This window comes from Rhagoletis zephyria, unplaced genomic scaffold (assembly GCF_001687245.7).
Source record: "Rhagoletis zephyria isolate East Lansing unplaced genomic scaffold, Rhagoletis_zephyria_1.1 Rzeph_scaffold_00521, whole genome shotgun sequence".
Classification (NCBI taxonomy): domain Eukaryota; kingdom Metazoa; phylum Arthropoda; class Insecta; order Diptera; family Tephritidae; genus Rhagoletis; species Rhagoletis zephyria.
The window spans coordinates 94,530-113,727 of record NW_016157605.1 but is presented as its reverse complement, the minus strand read 5'-3'; the positions used below and the strand labels follow the sequence as shown (position 1 = coordinate 113,727).

At 34.3% G+C, this 19,198-nt stretch overlaps 1 protein-coding gene across 1 annotated transcript in view; it reads right to left on the bottom strand.

Annotated features, from left to right (window-relative positions):
* sns (nephrin adhesion molecule sticks and stones) overlaps positions 1–19,198 on the bottom strand; it is a gene marked incomplete at its 5' end in the record, with an annotated part of 174,548 nt that overhangs the window by 66,097 nt on the left and 89,253 nt on the right. Inside the window, one exon of the mRNA XM_017612297.1 lies at positions 10,806–10,954. Within this exon, the coding sequence (XP_017467786.1) occupies positions 10,806–10,954 (149 nt within the window). The remainder of the gene's footprint in view (positions 1–10,805; positions 10,955–19,198) is intronic.

Below are 19,198 nucleotides of genomic sequence, written 5' to 3'. Positions count from 1 at the left end.
AGTTTGTTTCGCACCCCACTTAAGGGTTTCTACTTAATCGGTAATCTTTCTACATTCTGTAAGCTCAGAGAAAGTTGTGCCCAGGATCGTGTTGGACGCTGAGTTTCCACTTCCACTGAAAGATAACAATAGACCCCCTGCTGCACAGTGGTTAAAAACTGGCATTTAGTGTTCGTAATTCACTGGAGCCTTCATTTTTTTCACTTAATTTGATTATTTTGCCTGAGCCTGAAGAAAATGTGTTCTCCTGTTCCAGTGAATAAATGTTACATAGCAAACACTAGTTGAAAATAATTGTATGGTTTTCCCAAAACGAAAAAATTACACCTAAATTTAAAATGTTGTAAAAAAGNTAATCTTTCTACATTCTGTAAGCTCAGAGAAAGTTGTGCCCAGGATCGTGTTGGACGCTGAGTTTCCACTTCCACTGAAAGATAACAATAGACGCCCTGCTGCACAGTGGTTAAAAACTGGCATTTAGTGTTCGTAATTCACTGGAGCCTTCATTTTTTTCACTTAATTTGATTATTTTGCCTGAGCCTGAAGAAAATGTGTTCTCCTGTTCCAGTGAATAAATGTTACATAGCAAACACTAGTTGAAAATAATTGTATGGTTTTCCCAAAACGAAAAAATTACACCTAAATTTGAAATGTTGTAAAAAATGTTCACCAAAATAAATATTTTTTTTTTAGTTTTTAGTAAAAATTGGTTGAAAAATGAAGGCTGCGGTGATTTATGAACATTCAATTCCAATTTTGAACCACTGTGTGCTGGCTTCGTTGTGCAGTATGAATTATGGTAAACGCATTTCGGTGGCAAAGGATGGCGAAGGCCTTGAAGAGGATTTGGCTTAATTTTTCGCTACAGCAGGGGAACTTGTACAATTAAATAATATAATTAACTGGTAAATATTTGATTTAAATTACGATATGGGTAAGGTACTTTTCTCATACCAGTTGTATGTGCGTATTCCCAAATCATTTTGAAAAAAAGTCCTTTATTTCACGTTGGTTAATATGGTCACNTTGGCTTAATTTTTCGCTACAGCAGGGGAACTTGTACAATTAAATAATATAATTAACTGGTAAATATTTGATTTAAATTACGATATGGGTAAGGTACTTTTCTCATACCAGTTGTATGTGCGTATTCCCAAATCATTTTGAAAAAAAGTCCTTTATTTTACGTTGGTTAATATGGTCAGCATACGTTTACCTGCACTGCCTCTACACTAAACCTAATTTTACAAGCTTTAATTTATTTTGCTCATCTCGCAGAACAACGAAAGCGGCTATAATTTTATGTGGTTATATAGATTATTAGCTATNATTTATTTTGCTCATCTCGCAGAACAACGAAAACGGCTATAATTTTATGTGGTTATATAGATTATTAGCTACCATTCAGAAAAGATTTCACTTGCAGTAATTTCTACGTGGTAAGTGCTCCTCTATTATTTGGTATCATAGGGATTCGGATTCCTTTTCTGAAGTTGTAAAGAAATTTCGCTGTACTTTATAAATTATACCGGTGGAGAGTTGGGGAATACTGAAACCTTAAGTGAAAATGAAGTGTTTTATGAACTGCCTTATGAGTTTCTCCTCAAGACATATCTGCGAGACATGTAGTATTTTTATACCCGAGCGCACTTGTGCACAAGGGTATATTAATTTTGTTCACATAACGGTTGTTTGNCCATGTCTGTCTGTCCGTCCGTCTGTCCGTCTGTCCGTCCGTCCGTGTACACGATAACTCGAGCAAAAATTAAGATATCAACGAAATTTGGTATGTAGGTTTCCGCTAATCCAAGGTAGGTTGGTATTGAAAATGGGCGAAATCGGACTGTAACCGCGCCCACTTCCCATGTAATACGAAAACTTCCAGAAATACGAAAACTGCGATATTTTAGTAACAACTGAAGATAATTCACTCAAATTTGTTATTTACAATAATTATCAGACGAAAAATTAGAATATTATAAATTTTTGGAAAATGGGCGTAGCCACGCCCACTTATGGTTACATGTGTATATCTTGGTAACCGCTGTACCAATTTCTTCCAAACTTGGCACAGTTGTTGGCCTTGATACAGCAAACTAATCGGACTATAACCACGCCCACATCCCATATAACGGTAATTTTCGGTAATACGAAAACTGCGATATTTTAGTAACTACTGAAGATTATTCACTCAAAATTGATATTTACAACAATTTTCAGACGAAAAATAAGAATATTATAAATTTTTGGAAAATGGGCCCACTTATGGTTACATGTGTATAACTTGGTAACCGCTGCACCAATTTCTTCCAAACTTGGCACAGTTGTTGGCCTTGGTACAGCATACTAAATGTCCGAAAATTTTTAAAATCGGACCATAACCCCGCCTACATCCCATATAACGGTAATTTAGAGAAATACAAAATCTTCGATAAATCAGTAAATATTAAAGCTAATTTATTCAAAATTGATGATTGCAAACAATTCTTCACCAAGAAATACGTTTATGATAAAATTTTGGAAAAAGGGCGTGGCACCGCCCACTTATGATCACATATATGTATCTCGGTAACCATTCTTAAAAGAAAATTATTGAAAATTATTGAAATCGTCTAAAATTACGGCCCTTTTCATATAACGGCAAATTTCAGAAATGCTTGAAACTGCCATATTTCGAAATTTAAGGACGCTAGATTTACTCAAAATTGATACACCCGGCTTACCATCTAGCGGTAGGTTTCGGAAAGGTGAAAAAACATATATTTAATACTTGCGCCGGGTATTTAATGTTCGGCTCCGCCCGAACTTAGACTTTCTTACTTGTTTTTTTTTTTAAATTTACGAATTTCAATAATGCCCTAATTAATGGCAAGATGAAATCATTTATGTACATATGAAATACATATTTTATTATGTAGCTCATTTCAAGGGGGAGGGGGTTGAGTATGGTAAGCAAATAACTTGTGTCAAAACCAAGCGAATTTGAAATGTTTTCGAGTACTACTTAAACACATACATATACTCATCATTTGAACATAAAAAATGCTAAGTCATATTTTCACATTTTATTTACTGACTTTACATTTTGTTTTTAACGCTTGACATCATTTTACATTAAAATAGTGCAATTTTTTAGCTGCTATTAATTTCGCACAGAAAAAGTAATCATTTGACCTAATGTGCAGTGGTCAAAAAATTATAGCCCAACCAATTTTTTCCAAGTTTTAACGTATTATTTTTGTTGTCATTGAACTTTTGTTATTTTTTTTACAAAAAATATAGTTCATTCTGTAACAAAACTCGTGTAAATCCAAGTTTAAAAATTTGTGAAATATTAAAAAAAAAATCAACAATTTTTCGTGTAAATTTCGAACTTTTTAAAAACTCTAAAAAATCAATCGAAATTTTTAGCCATTTGAAACTCATACTTTATTCTACTAGAATTCAATGCACTACAAAACTGCATACTCAGAATTTAATAAAAAAAATTGAAATTTTAACGAAAATTTGTTGAACTATTTTTTTAAATTGCGTAAATTTTTAAGGCAGTGTCACTCGATTGGTACATTTGTACAGGTTTGTAAAAGTGGGACATTTTTTTTTTGCATTCAAAAGACTGGTACAATACAGCGATGTTCTATTGAAAAATTTCAACAAATTAATTTTCATGATTGGGATAAAGAAAAATATTTGGGTGTTCACACAATTGGGATACGATTTACACCAAATTTTGGTAAATACNTTTTTAAAAACTCTAAAAAATCAATCGAAATTTTTAGCCATTTGAAACTCATACTTTATTCTACTAGAATTCAATGCACTACAAAACTGCATACTCAGAATTTAATAAAAAAAATTGAAATTTTAACGAAAATTTGTTGAACTATTTTTTTTAAATTGCGTAAATTTTTAAGGCAGTGTCACTCGATTGGTACATTTGTACAGGTTTGTAAATTTTTATATTGGGCTATTGGTAAAAAAAAAGTGGGACATTTTTTTTTTGCATTCAAAAGACTGGTACAATCGTGTGACGCTGCCTTTAAACTTGTATTTATACGGATGTTTTAAAGAATAAACTATAAAAAACTAACCAAAATTAAATAACAGCAAACAAATATTTTAAAACTAGTGAAAATTTGGTGCGGCTATCATTTGTTCGACTACCGTACATAAGTTGACTATGATTACCCGGCCGTGCTATCATAGTAGCACAATGCCACTAAGCGCATTTTAAAATTTTCAGGCAATAGCCTCATGCGATCATCGATTATATTTTTTGTTGTTTGTGTGAAATATTTTATTTTTATCAGTATTTTTCTTTTAATCAAAATATGTTGAAATAAAAGTGAAATTAAAAAAAATTTTGCCATTAGAATAAGTAAACAAAAAAGTTTATTCCAAACGTTCAGAATGAATAAAGAAATGCAGTCTAAGTACTCGCCCAAGGCGTGCAAAGATTTCCCTTATAAAATACACGTAAACTTTGAGTTTTCTCTATTAACCCCTGCATTGCGGTTTAATCCTAACTCCCACCAGCGAGGAAGTACGGGTCACTGGGCCTTTGTAGGGCTTTCATTTTCCTACAAAATCGCTAACATTGATATTTCTTGAGATATTGGACTTTGAAGTTGATCAACAATTTCTACAATTTAGCTCAATACTCCACGAAAATTCCACACTACCTCAACTTCAATGCCCAATATCTCAAGAAATATCGATGTTAGCGATTTTGTGTTCTGAAACTTTTTTGTAGTCCTACAAGTTTGTCCTTTATATTTTTTCTGTAGCTCTTGTTATTTTCGAGATAGGGGCAAAAAGACGAGAATTTCATGAAAAAATTGGGTTTAGTGACCCGCACTACCTTGCTGTGGGGAGTTAGCATTACACCGCAATGGACACTTTCGAGATTATACCATAAAATGCCTCTGAGCTGTAGACTTTTTAAGAAAAAAACTCAAAGTTTACGTGTATTTTATATGGAAAATCTTTGCACGCCTTGGGCGAGTACTTAGACTGCATTTCTTTATTCATTCTGAACGTTTGGAATAAACTTTTTTGTTTACTATTCTTTAGAGCGTTCCTGATGATATGTTAACGTATATTTCAATCGCATTCTGTTTATTCCGGCTGTGAAATGGGATTATCCGGAATGTATAAAGAACGCAGCCTTAATGTTAATATTAAGGGTTCAAATTTTCATGGAACTTTTTTTAGGTGTTTTCGACAAAATTTTGAGGTAGGAGTGAAAAAAAACAAAAAAAATTGCCCTAATATGTACGTTTTAAATGTGAAACAAATCGTACCATAAATATGGGTTTTCCAAATATCTCGACTCCATCGCCACTTATCGGGCAAAATTTCTGGGGAGTTATTTCTTTTTATAAAAGTAATATACGTTCCGAATATCAACCATATCGGACCATGAATACTGGTTGTTCAAATATCTCGTCGCCTGCGCCACCTAGCGGATTAATTCCTCTTTCATTTGTTCTGAGCAAAGTTTGAAGTTTCAAGTCTCTAGCTCATCGGGAAGTTGGTTAAAAATTGTATGTAAGATTTGGTTACACACAGATGAAACTTAATAAAAGCTTGTAAAAAAGAAAGAAAATTTTTGCTATGCAAATGTCCCACACGTGACGATGAAACACAGCATATCGTCGCTGCACCAACAAGTTATGTGATTTTTGTAAATTTTTTTATTGCATATTTTATTAACACTATCTATTACCCACATTACTGCATTTGCCATTCTCTTATATATTTTTGGTTTAGAACTGACCAAAAACAGCTTGTGCTCGCAGTACTGGAAATACTCTGAAAAAACTGGTACACACTTACTTGTTTATGACTTCGATCACAGGCGAATCTGATCAGTGTGCTTTAATTTCGATGTAAAAAATAATTATAAACCAACTAAATTCATACATACAGATGTATGCACATACGCACATACCAATTACACTACATAGATGATACTATTTAATTTGATCGCTTGCAATGAGAATTCAACAATTAACAAAGGTAAAAAGTATGGAGATAGACAGCGTTCACTCTACATGTATTCAACCCATCGATATATGCACCAATGGACTGCATAAGTCGTATGCGACAGGCGAGGCCATCACATCATTATATTGTTAATTATTTAAAGTATACAACATTTTTAAATTATGAGAGTGTTCCTGGTAACTTTACAACTATAAGGCCAGGTAAAAAACCTGGGGAAGCACCGGTAAGCAGTATCGGAGAATTGCTTTATGTAGATGGTGAAGTCAAATTCAAGTTGCGTCATACCGACCAGGGTTGTTGCGAATATTCGCATTCGCATTCGCAACCGCGGAGCTTCCGCAATAATTTAACATACGTATTCGCTTTCGCATTCGCAATTACCAATGCGGAGCTTTTGCGAATGCGAATGTTGTGCAGGTGCACCAATAAAACGTAATATGGCAAACAAACTGACAAATTGTAGCCAATATTTTTGCCTGTGGTCGTGGGAGTATTTGTGTAACAAAACTGGTCAAATGTCATATTTATCAACTTTCATCAATGTCTACAAACATATTATTTCTTCAGCTATATAACCTAGCTATCAATGGGTAGTCATACAAGTTCCAACATCTACTTGACCTTTGACATAGTCTTTTTAAATTTTTTTTCTGTGATATAAATACCTGCATTGGTTTCTTTCTCTATTATGATTTTTTGGACCAATCCTAAAAAAAACTACTGGACACAAAAGAAGAAAGTGTGCACTGTAATTCTTAACCAAATTTTCGTGATTTTCTTTTGATGTAACACATATTCGTTTCAATAATTTCAAATGGGGCTCTTCGTTGAATTTATTTTTAGCAAAATTTAAAAAAACAGTAAATTTGTTTACTTTCCGGGCAATATTTTTTTCATAGGGATCCTTGGCTAAAAACTTCTGTGGTAAAACTGTAAGGTGACCAGAATTTTTTAGCATTCCAGGAGGACAAATATTCTACATTGAAAAGACAAAAAAATTGTTTTATATATTTTTTTTTTAACACAAAAATAACGGATAATTTAACATTGTTAAAAAACCAAAAACTATTCAAAGTTGCTCTAAACGCAAGTCAAGCAAATTAATTGTACACTGTGTTGCATAATTACAAGACCGAAAAATATTACCGTTGATTTTTGGCAATTTTTTTATGGACAAAGTTGTTCATTTTCTTCCATATATATGAATGACATTGCCAACAAAAAAATGCCAAAAGTCAACGTTATTTTGTAGCCATATCAAACTCGCACTTTATAATACTAAAATTGCATGAGCTATAAAACTGCATACGCAAAACTTAAATTCTTAAATAAAGTGTAAAATATTGGTAAAAATTCGCTAGTTTTTTATAATTTTTGAACAAATTTCAAAATGTGAATTTGTATGGTGTTTTTTATAGTATGAACAGTATTTTATAAGTAAATAATTGAAATTAAATAATATAAAAATGAAAAGTCAAAACTTGTTAATAAGTAGCGGTCTTATTATTAAGCAACGCAGTGTAGTAATGTCATTACTAATGCGCAAAGAAAATAGCGATCCTGGCTATGCATCAAAACATCGATAAATATAATTACGGGGCATCTCCACAGGCAAACGCTCCATCTTAATCATGTTATTAGACAATATATGTATTGTCAATGGAGACAGCTGTTATTTTGGTAAACATTGACTGTCAGTTAATTTGACAACCAGATTTTCAATTGCGCGAAAACTTAGTGGAGGTTGGTTTTTTGGTATGATAGGACAGGTCTGCGAAATCTAATTTTTACCCTTTCCAATAATTATGTATTTTTTTTTTAAATATCTACGTATATTAAATTAAAATAAATGTTTGGTTCTTTTCCAGCTCGTCGAGAGTTACATGTTAGAACTTTTAGCAATGTGCATGAAAAGCCAGAAATTAATTAATTTAGAGTAGAATTTTTACTTACAATAGTTTTAGTACTAATGATGATAGAGAATTTAATAAGTTAACGCTGGCAATGCACGGTAATGCTAAGAAAAATTATAAAAGTTATCTTCTCGAAAAAATTTCGTGATGAAATTTTTTATTATTTTTGGCAGTGTGGTACCTATAGTACTCAAATCGATAATAAGTTTTTTAAGGGGAAAACCACACAGGCCTATGTTATAATTTTTAACCAACTTCACAAAAGGAGGAATGTTATTAACTTGTCGGAATATTTATTTATTATAATTATTATTTTTTGTGTATGCTACCGCACAACTTTGGACCACGTTAACCGATTTCTATAATTCATTTCTTAAAGCGAAGGTGTTACCTCAGAGGTGGTCCCATTCATTTTCTTCAAATCCGATCATTGGATCATGAAGAGATTAACGATAATCTTAAATTTTTATATGAGAATTGAAGTCGGTTTTTTTTTGCTTAAAAATTTCTTGTTGATTATGTACTTGGATGTGAAATAACACATTTTATAAATTTTTGTAAGCAGATTTGCGCTCCAATGCATCGACCATACTTAGTTTAAGTCATCTTACAAAATCTTTTATCTGCCAAACAAAATGGCATATGGTAGGCAATAATTTTCGCCTGTGGAGACGCGTCGTTAGCTAGTCTTTCAGTGTTGTAAAGGGTAAAATATTATCGATTACGGGTAAAAGGCGTTTACACTGTTCAACTTTCACAGGCGATTAGTTGAATGAAAAGTTTAAAAAAGTTCAAAAGCTTTCATTTAACTGAAAGTTGAGCAATATAAACGCCTTTTAAATACAACAGGTGCATTCTTTTGCAACCGAGCTACAAAAGAACACTCGCTTAAATGACGGAAGAAATACACGCAAAGCAACAACACAAACTCGGCTATTTATCCGAGCTCAGCCAGGTCGGTTAAAAAATACGCGACCTGAAGGCTCGTGTTGGTAAGTGAAAAAACTGCTCTATTGTGAATTGTTAATGGGAAAGTGGAGAGGGAAATTTTAGCTTCTTTTTATACGTGACTTATATTTTAAAAGAGTGTATATATTACGCAAATACCTCGCATAATTACTCATTTAAATTGGCTTTTGTGTCTAAATCCCGTTAAACTAATCACATTTTCTTGCCAGCTACCAACAGGGTTGCTTAAGTAGCTAAAAGGAAATTTTACCCAAGTTGAGCGTTCTTTTGTCGCTCGCTTACAATAAAATGCAGCTAATGATTGTGTACGATTAGGAAATAATAATATTCTGAACGAAATTTTTTGAAAATTTCATCGCTGCTATAAAACTTGAAAAGGAGGACAAGGAGGACATTTTTGCTCAAAAGGAGGACAGAGAAGGACAAAATTTTTGAGGAGGGCGAATCGCGTTTGAGGAGGACGGTTGGTCAGCTTATTAAACTGTCCCTTCTTTGCTATTTAAAGTCAAAGAGTAAGCTCCTTCAGTAGGGATTGCCAGCAGAAACGATCAACGTTTAGCTATAAAGAGAATCGATGCTCAAATAATTAAAAAACTATAGGTATTTTAGGTAATTACGTAACTATCTGAGATTCAAATGCTTATAAACACCGGGGGGCTTTAAAAAAAAATAACAATATTCTGATCCGATTAGGCTGGCAGCCACAACTTTGAAAACAAAATTTTTTTCGCAAAGTTTCATTCTTGGGAAATAATAATTTATTTTTCATATCCACCTATTTAGCTCGCTATAAGCACAAATTTTTCGAACCAGTCGCAGAAGAAAGTATTAAAAATGAATTACAAGAACTAAAATCGAAAGACGCTGATGAAGTTACAGACGAAGAATTTTTTTTAAAAAGCTTTAGAAAAACCTGACACATCTAGTTTGGCTTGTAAGCGCTGTTTAACAACGATCTCGCCATTATACTAGATTCTAGTTGTTTCGTAAAAATACTTGATATCCGCATTCGCATCCTCATCCGCGGATGCTAGCTGTTAGATATTCGCATCCGCATTCGCATCCGCGGATGTCTAAAATTCCACATTCGCAACAACCCTAATACCGACTGCTGGACATCATTGCCACAAAAGCGAGCTCTGTTATTACAGCGATACGAAACGGAGCTATTGTACGATTGTCCAAAAAAAAATTGATCAATCTAAACGCAACAGCCTTAAAACGTTAAAGAAATATATACACAAAGATTTCCATTCGTTTTATGATAATCTACCTCGATAAATACTTAGTTTTAAAATTTACTATGTTAAGCAAATTTGCTTAATGTATACAAATGTGAAAGCATTTAATAAATATTCAATTATAATTATATTGAAATTATTTCTTGTATATACGAGCTTTCGCATCTCTGGCAATTTCATGGTTTGTACAAAATATGTGTCCACTCACCACTTTGCATTAATTTTTATTACAAAAATCCAATAAAAACGTTTCTGACCATTTGTCATTACATAACAGAAGCAACGGGCACTTAACTAATCGAGTCCTCAACTTCTATACATTGCATCTAGGCCTAACGGCAGTATTATGTACAAATTGCATACGATTCCATACCGCCAAAAGCAAATTTAAATCGTGTATAGAAACAGCTATGTGCTTTAAAGCGACGCAAATGTTGATCATGTCGTAATCGGACAAAAAAAAAATATTATTTTTTTCATAAATCAATAACATATTTTTAATATAATTTTTTTTTAATACGACATTTGCAAAATATTGCTTATTGGCACCAGTAATCAGTTTTTTTGCTCTCCTGAAAAAATACATAACTGTATTTGTTGGCGCAGCGACGATATGTCAATACAAATTACGTAAGTATGCACATACGATCTACGTTCTAAGGTAAGTACTTACAGTATATTCTGTTTGACTGTCTTCATTTGAATACGACTCACTCTTCTCCGAAACACTGGATAAAGTTTCGCCTGTGACGGTATCGTTGTAAGAGCTGGGAGCATACATTTCAATAGTTGCTGTTTTTCCTGGTTGATTGTCACTCTCAGCTGCTCAGAAAGAAATATTTTTTTAAAGTTGCGAGTATGTATAAAATATAATTTAACAGCTTTAAGGAAGATAATATAATAAAAATGTAAGAGTAATATTGGCGATAAAACAAAAAATATAAATTTATCTTTAGAAAGCAAAAACACGCGCTTTTTGGGATATGAAAGCATTATCTATTGAAACATTCTATAAAGTTTAAGAAATTTNTAATATAATAAAAATGTAAGAGTAATATTGGCGATAAAACAAAAAATATATATTTATCTTTAGAAAGCAAAAACACGCGCTTCTTGGGATATGAAAGCATTATCTATTGAAATATTCTATAAAGTTTAAGAAATTTTAAATTTACTTTTTAATTGGGCTGTCATTTGTCCCTTAATATTTTACTTCATGGACTTTAAACCCATTATTCCCGAAAATACATTCTTAAGGACAATGTGCATACGTACATATATGGATTAGATTATATGCTTAAATATTACATACATATTTCATTTTCATTTCATTTACATACATATGTTTACTAGGGTGTTCCAAAAATGCATGTGAAAAAGTAAAGTCGGAATTGTTATGTTCTCACACCCTAGGATTGTTTTATACCGAAAAAATATACCCTTAATTTTTTATTTTGAAATCAAAAAATATTTAGAGGTCGCTCAAAGCGCCTAAAGTGTTCCAAGTATTTTATATGGGGAAAAAACAACTTTTCGGAGAAATGGTATAGACTTGTTGAAAATCAATATTTTTCGACCGGAAAACTCTGTTTCTCTTCAGGAGATTTCCAGTAATAATGACCAANATGGGGAAAAAACAACTTTTCGGAGAAATGGTATAGACTTGTTGAAAATCAATATTTTTCGACCGGAAAACTCTGTTTCTCTTCAGGAGATTTCCAGTAATAATACCCAAGTGTTTATTTCACCATTTTTTCATTGCAACTATAATTTATAGGTCCGCCAAAAAACCACAAAAACCCCGAAAAATGCCATGGGGCGACCAATAAAAATCGTTAGTATTAAAAAATGGTTAAATGGAGAACTGGGTATTATTATTTAAAGTCTCCTGAATAGAACCAGAGTTTTCCGATGGAAAAATATTGCCTTTCAAGAATTCTATACCATTTCTACATGCAAAACTTTGAGCGACCTCTAAATATTTATTGATTTCAAAATAAAAAAATAGGGGTATACTTTATTTTCGATATGGAACAATCCTAGGGTTTGAGAGCATTACAATTCCGACTTTACCCTTTTTGGACCACCCTAATGTATACTCATATACAGAAGCTTCATCATATCGACTAATGAAGCCACAGTTTTGCACTCGAACTCAAAGTTTTGATAATAAAGAACACTGTATTAAAGATTAACAAATGTTGCGAATCAAGAGTTTTGTGTTAAGAAGACATCGATTTGTTTGTGCATATTCTTACATATTTTGCCTTTAATGCATATTTTGTTAAAAAAGCATATTTAATTGCATTTTTTATTAAACGCCGGACGATTCACTCCACATTTGCAAGAGCATTTGATGATTCCATGCAACTATTGGGTACTGATTTCGTCGAAAATTATTTTAATGTCACTGACGCAGCGCATATGGCGAGCCCTAACCGCCAAAAAACCCAGGCGATCTTTTTTTTCAAAATTTTCTTTTTGATTCACAATTGCATCTAGATGCTCTACAGGCATTTCAGCAACAAAAATAAATATTTTGAAAAATATATCGCCTACGTTTTTTTAGCGGATAGGGCTCGATATGGTATAATCAGCAAAGGCGCTGAAGGTATTTTACCAAAGTTACTACACGTTACTTGTTTGGCACGCAATGCACCGAGTAGCCAAAGATGTAAGAGCTCGCTTTAGTGATGTTGACGTTTTAATGTCGAATTAGATAAAATATTTTTATAATCTGCTTTGCGCGTTGAAGCTTTTAAGAACATGTATCCCAATATCGCTCTTCTGCCAGAGCCAATATTAGCGAGATGGGGAACCTGGTTAGCGGCGGCAAAATATTATTGTCTACTAGCCGGCCATGGATGCGCGAGGCTCTGCCACGCGCTGCATGTATGCATATGTATGTACATTTACGTATTTGGAGAAAGAAATCATATGTCATCATGTACTTCGTTTATTATATAAAAAATCTTGTCTAAATCGTTCAGTAGTGTGGTTAAAATATCTCGCCTTTTCTTTATACTATGTATAGAAGATAGTAATTTTAAATGGGTGGCAACCCTACTAAAAAAACTTAAAGATTTTGAACATGCGAAGGCCATGNAGAAGATAGTAATTTTAAATAGGTGGCAACCCTACTAAAAAAACTTAAAGATTTTGAACATGCGAAGGCCAGTCACTTTCATTTGGTATTTTATTTTTTTATCCAACGAAAGGTGAAGATCTTATAATTTTTAAACAGATGCCAACCCTACTCAGAAAAATAAGACATTATTACACATCCAGAGGCTTAAGTCTTTTCGTTTGACAGTAAGGGTACAGAACTGATGCCTACGCTTATTATGCTTGAATATGGTAATTTTATTAACAGGTGGCAACCCACTGAGAAAAATATTAGTGCTTTTCTAGAAGCCAATCCCTTTCATTTGCCGCCTTATCTTTTGTAATCCAATGAATGGTGCGGATCTTATAGTTTTTTAGGCAGGTGGCAGCAACCCTATTAAAATCCTAAGTAAAAAAAGATCCTTATCCTGTCGATATAGAGTACATTAGAGAAAATCACGTCAAAATCCGTTCAGTAGTTTTTGAGATTACCACGTACAAAGAATCTCGACTTTCCTTTATACTATGTATAGATGTACATTTTAAGGAATTTCAAACCTATCTTAAAGATCTAAATGATAGTGACGCTTCAATATTGAGGGCGAAAAATAGGGTATTGCCTCTACTTGTTACGGTGGTGTTATATTATGGCAGAAAACTCATCACAGGGACAATTCATCACAGCAATATTCATTATATGACCATTTCATCAGGGGGACAATTTATCACAGCAATATTCATTATATATCCATTTCATCACAGGGGCAATTTATCACAGCATTATTCATTATATGACCATTTCATTTCAGGGACAATTCATCACAGAATTAGTAACACCGTGCGACAAAAACCAAGAATTTTTAAAACACACGAAAAAATCAATATATTTACACAACTAGGAGCCAAATACAGTATAACTGCGTTTTTAATTTTTCTCCCTGACGTCAGGATTTTTTTTAAAGGACTTTGAAATTTCTAGGATAATAATAATAATAGTGGATTGGCGCTTATATATATGTTAGTGTTTGGCCGAGCTCCTCTTCCGACTTGTGGCTTGCGCCTTGATGTTGTCACACAAAGCGGAGGGACNATAATAATAATAATAGATTGGCGCTTACACATATGTTAGTGTTTGGCCGAGCTTCTCCTCCGATTTGTGGCGTGCGCCTTGATGTTGTCACACAAAGCGGAGGGACCTACAGTTTTACGCCGACTCCGAACGGCGATTGTATTTTTATGAGAAGCTGTTTTTCATGGCAGATATACACTCGGAGGTCTACCATTGCCTGCCGAGGGACGACCGCTGTTAAGAAAAAACCTTGTTTTTTTTTTTTGCGATGTTGCTTTGACCAGGGTTTGAACCCCGGTGCTGATGAGTGAAAGCGCGCACTGCTTACCACTACACCACAGCGGTCGAAATTTCTAGGATATGGTTGAATAGAAAAATTATTTAAAAGATTAGGTGCATTGTAGAGTAACAATATGGGTACCAGTTAAAAGGAAAAATTTTGTAGAATTGAAAAAAAAATATATATTTTTTGGTGCACCAGGACGAATGAGTGTTGAAAATGTCCTTTTAAAACTTTATCCTTGAATATCCTTGAAAATTTCCAATATTTATTTTTGAAAAAATATATGTCAAATATATGTAAACTAGCACATACTCGAATTTCGTCCTTCTAACTTTACTAGTTTTATATAAAAACAAGTAAGAAAGTCTAAGTTCGGGCGGAGCCGAACATTAAATACTCGGCGCAAGTATTAAATATATGTTTTTTCACCGTTCCGAAACCTACCGCTAGATGGTAAGCCGGGGTGTATCAATTTTGAGTAAATTAGCGTCCTTAAATATCGAAATATTGCAGTTTCAAGCATTTCTGAAATTTGCCGTTATATGAAAAGGGGCCGTAATTTTAGTCCGATTTCAATAATTTTCAATAATTTTCTTTTATGTGGCAAGCACAATAACCATACCGAGTTTGGTACAAATTGGTAGAACGGTTACCGAGATACATATATGTGATCATAAGTGGGCGGTGCCACGCCTTTTTTCAAAATTTTATCATAAACGTATTTCTTGGTGAAGAATTGTTTGCAATCATCAATTTTGAATAAATTAGCTTTAATATTTACTGATTTATCAAAGATTTTGTATTTCTCTAAATTACCGTTATATGGGATGTAGGCGGGGTTATGGTCCGATTTTAAAAATTTTCGGACATTTAGTATGCTGTACCAAGGCCAACAACTGTGGCAAGTTTGGAAGAAATTGGTGCAGCGGTTACCAATTTATACACATGTAACCATAAGTGGGCCCATTTTCCAAAAATTTATAATATTCTTATTTTTCGTCTGAAAATTGTTGTAAATATCAATTTTGAGTGAATAATCTTCAGTAGTTACTAAAATATCGCAGTTTTCGTATTACCGAAAATTACCGTTATATGGGATGTGGCGTGGTTATAGTCCAATTTTTTAAATTTTCGGCCATTTAGTTTGCTGTATCAAGGCCAACAACTGTGCCAAGTTTGGAAGAAATTGGTGCAGCGGTTACCAAGATATACACATGTAACCATAAGTGGGCGTGGCTACGCCCATTTTCCAAAAATTTATAATATTCTTATTTTTCGTCTAAAAATTATTGTAAATATCAATTTTGAGTGAATTATCTTCAGTAGTTACTGAAATACCGCAGCTTTCGTATTTCTGAAAATTACCGTTATATGGGAAGTAGGCGTGGTTATTGTCCGATTTTGCCCATTTTCAATACCATCCGTCCTACGCCCGAAAGAAGTGCACGTACCAAGTTTCGTTAAGATATCTCAATTTTTACTCGAGTTATCGTGTGCACAGACGGACGGACGGACGGACGGACGGACGGACAGACAGTCACCGCTTAATCGATTTCTCTTTTCATTCTGATCATTTATGTATACATTTGTCTATATCTATCTCGATTCGTTTTGGCTGTTACAAACAACCGTTATGTGAACAAAATTAATATACCCTTGTGCACAAGTGCGCTCGGGTATAAAAAATTTACACTTCGCTGTATAAGATATTGAAGATACTGGAATCATTACACTGTACAGCACTCACCTGGGTATTGCACCAAACCAATTTTTTTTAAGAGATTGAGTCATAAGTAAAAAAGTAATTTCTCCGTTTTTCGAAGTTACCCTCCGAAATCGAGATATGGAACTTCGAAATTCGAAATAGGACCTTGTAACACGCCGCTTTTATTGTTTAACTTATTTATGTATACATGTTTTATGTTTTGTTAATTTTCTTGTTTAACATATTCGCATATCTGGCAATACCATGTATGGCAATACCTTTTCCCGTCAAAATCAAAGTTAAATTTATTCTAATATGGCAGTGCCGTAAAATATGTAATAACCTCTATTTGTCTCTTTCTCGCAAGTGAGTTTTAAATTGTATAACACTTGTATGCAGCATTGCAATAAGATCAAATTATGATTGTCATTGTGCCTTGGATAGCATATAAAAAGCCTGTGCGCTCTGGAAAACTTACACATTTCGTATAGTGATCGGCGGTGAGCAGAGCTCTTGTGCTTGCATACGACTGCCTTTGGAGTGTGGACAGCGATAGCTGCAGAGCAGATGGTGCTTGGGCTCGCGCAGATTACTAAACCCAATGTTTTTATTTGTAGTTTTCGTTACCGTATATTTTACTGTCCGCGTGAATACATTTAAATAAAACGTAAAACCAAATCACGGAGCCTTCCTGTTTTTTTATTAAAATCAACTTAGTGGCTAGAAGCTGAAATCCAAAATTTCGCCAAGAAGAAGCCCACGACTGAACACGATGGTGACATTGACAACGGAACAGTTCCAGGAACTTTTGAAGTCGGTTGACAACAGCAACGTACGTGCCGGTACATTCAGCACATGCAATGCGCGTTATAACGGAGAGCGCAATCCGGTGAAGGTGGAAGAATTTGTAGCAGCGGTATCCACTTTCAAAATGGTGGAAAAAATTAACGAGGCACAGTGTTTCGACTATATGGAGGCAGATGGAAATAATAGTACACCTGCACCGATTTCACTGAAACTTGACATGTGATCTAGTTTTACTTAGAAATAGAGAATTATGAAATTTTGTAAAGATGGAATAATTGCCACGCCCTCTACTCTTGTGGGCGGAAACATTAAATCTCATCCGATTTCGATGAAATTTAGTTTGTAGTCTTTATTTTATTAGAAAAACCGAAATATAAAATATGGGGAAGATTGGATTACTATAACGTTCAAAACTCACAAAAAATGTGGGCCCAGTCATTAAATGTGATGGAATTTTGGGTAATTTTTGTTTCCTGCTTTCCACTCTCAGAAAACAAAGGTTATACTATACAATAAAATGACTTAGGCGTCAATACTCGCTTTTTTCCCAATATCTGCTGGGAATTTTTCATTGTTTGAAAAATTCTTTTCGCTAAATTATGCAAAAAGAAGCTGAAAATCAAAAATTAAGAAAATCAAAAATTACATATATTTGCAAAGTCGCGCGCAAAGATCAAATTATATATTCGAAAACTACACAAAATTCTCTAAAATATTAGTCTAATTTCAAGGCCTGACGGACCGGTACTCACACTTTTTTTTTACTAATAATTTTTAGCATCTACATTTCAAAGTAAATTTTTTGGTAAGAAAATAGGAAATTACCAAATAAATGATAAATACCTTCACCTGAATATTCCACAACATTTAGATAATTAATTACTATTGAAAAAGAAACACTTTCTGTAATGGGTTCAGCGCCAAATGCAACTAAACTGATTAGTCGGTATCGCGCCCATTCCTGTATTTTTTTGGAAATGTATCGTTCGTGAAGAAGGGGGGTGAGTAAGTAATGTAAAATTTGGTACTTATGACTTTTACTATTCCCTCTCTAAGTCAAACCGTTTTTTTTTACCAACTGTCACCATGACTTTTTTCTACCTGCCTCCATATAGTCGAAACACTGTGCGACGCCGACGCAATAAACGGGATGCCCATGCTGCTCGAGGGTGATGCTGCGGAGTGGTGGCGCGGTGTGAAGGATCAAATAACTACGTTTACGGAAGTAATTCGCATGCTCCGAGAATGTTTCGCAACGGCAAAGCCAGGATGGAGAGTTTATGCCGAAATAATGGAAGGTAAGCAGCAGAAAGGCGAACCAACGGACACTTTTATCCGAAAGAAACGAGCATTATTTGCACAGCTGCCTAACACGCCAGCAGAAGCTGAACAACTCGACATGATGTTTGGTATGCTTAATGCTAATATTCGAGACAGAGTGAGCCGTCTGAAAGTTACGTCCTACCAACAGCTCCTTAATGATGCTCGTGAAGTAGAGCTATCAATAAGCGAACGCGAAACCCTTAAAAGGCCGCAAGAGCAAATCGCGCGCTGTAATTTTTGCCATAAGAAGGGGCATACGCGTGAAACTTGTTTTAAGAAGCAAAAATCTGATGCAAATGAGGCAAATGCCGCTACGATCGCTGCTGCTATAGCTGCTAAACCGAAGTTTGCATGCTATGGGTGTAATGCACCTGGCGTGACGCGAGCTAATTGTACAGTATGCAGCATGAATAAAAAATCTTCGAGCGGTACTATTAATTTCAATTCGCTATCGCCCGTAAATGTTGGTCGTGATATACCACTGGCCAACATACAGCTTTTTGGTGTACCAGGACAAGCGTTCTTCGATACTGGTGCGCGTACTAGCGTAGCAAGCGCTAACTTGAAGCGGGTGATGGACTTCAAAGGCTATCAGTACCAAAATGTTACATGTGACATCGCGTTGGCGGACGGAATCGTAACCAGAAAACACTGCTTGGCAACGGTATGTAAAATTATGATTGGTGGCCGCTGTATTGATATCCAGTTCATTATATTACCTGACTGAAAGGAACCGCACTCTACTCGGTGCAGATTTTCTGGAGCAACCTGGTA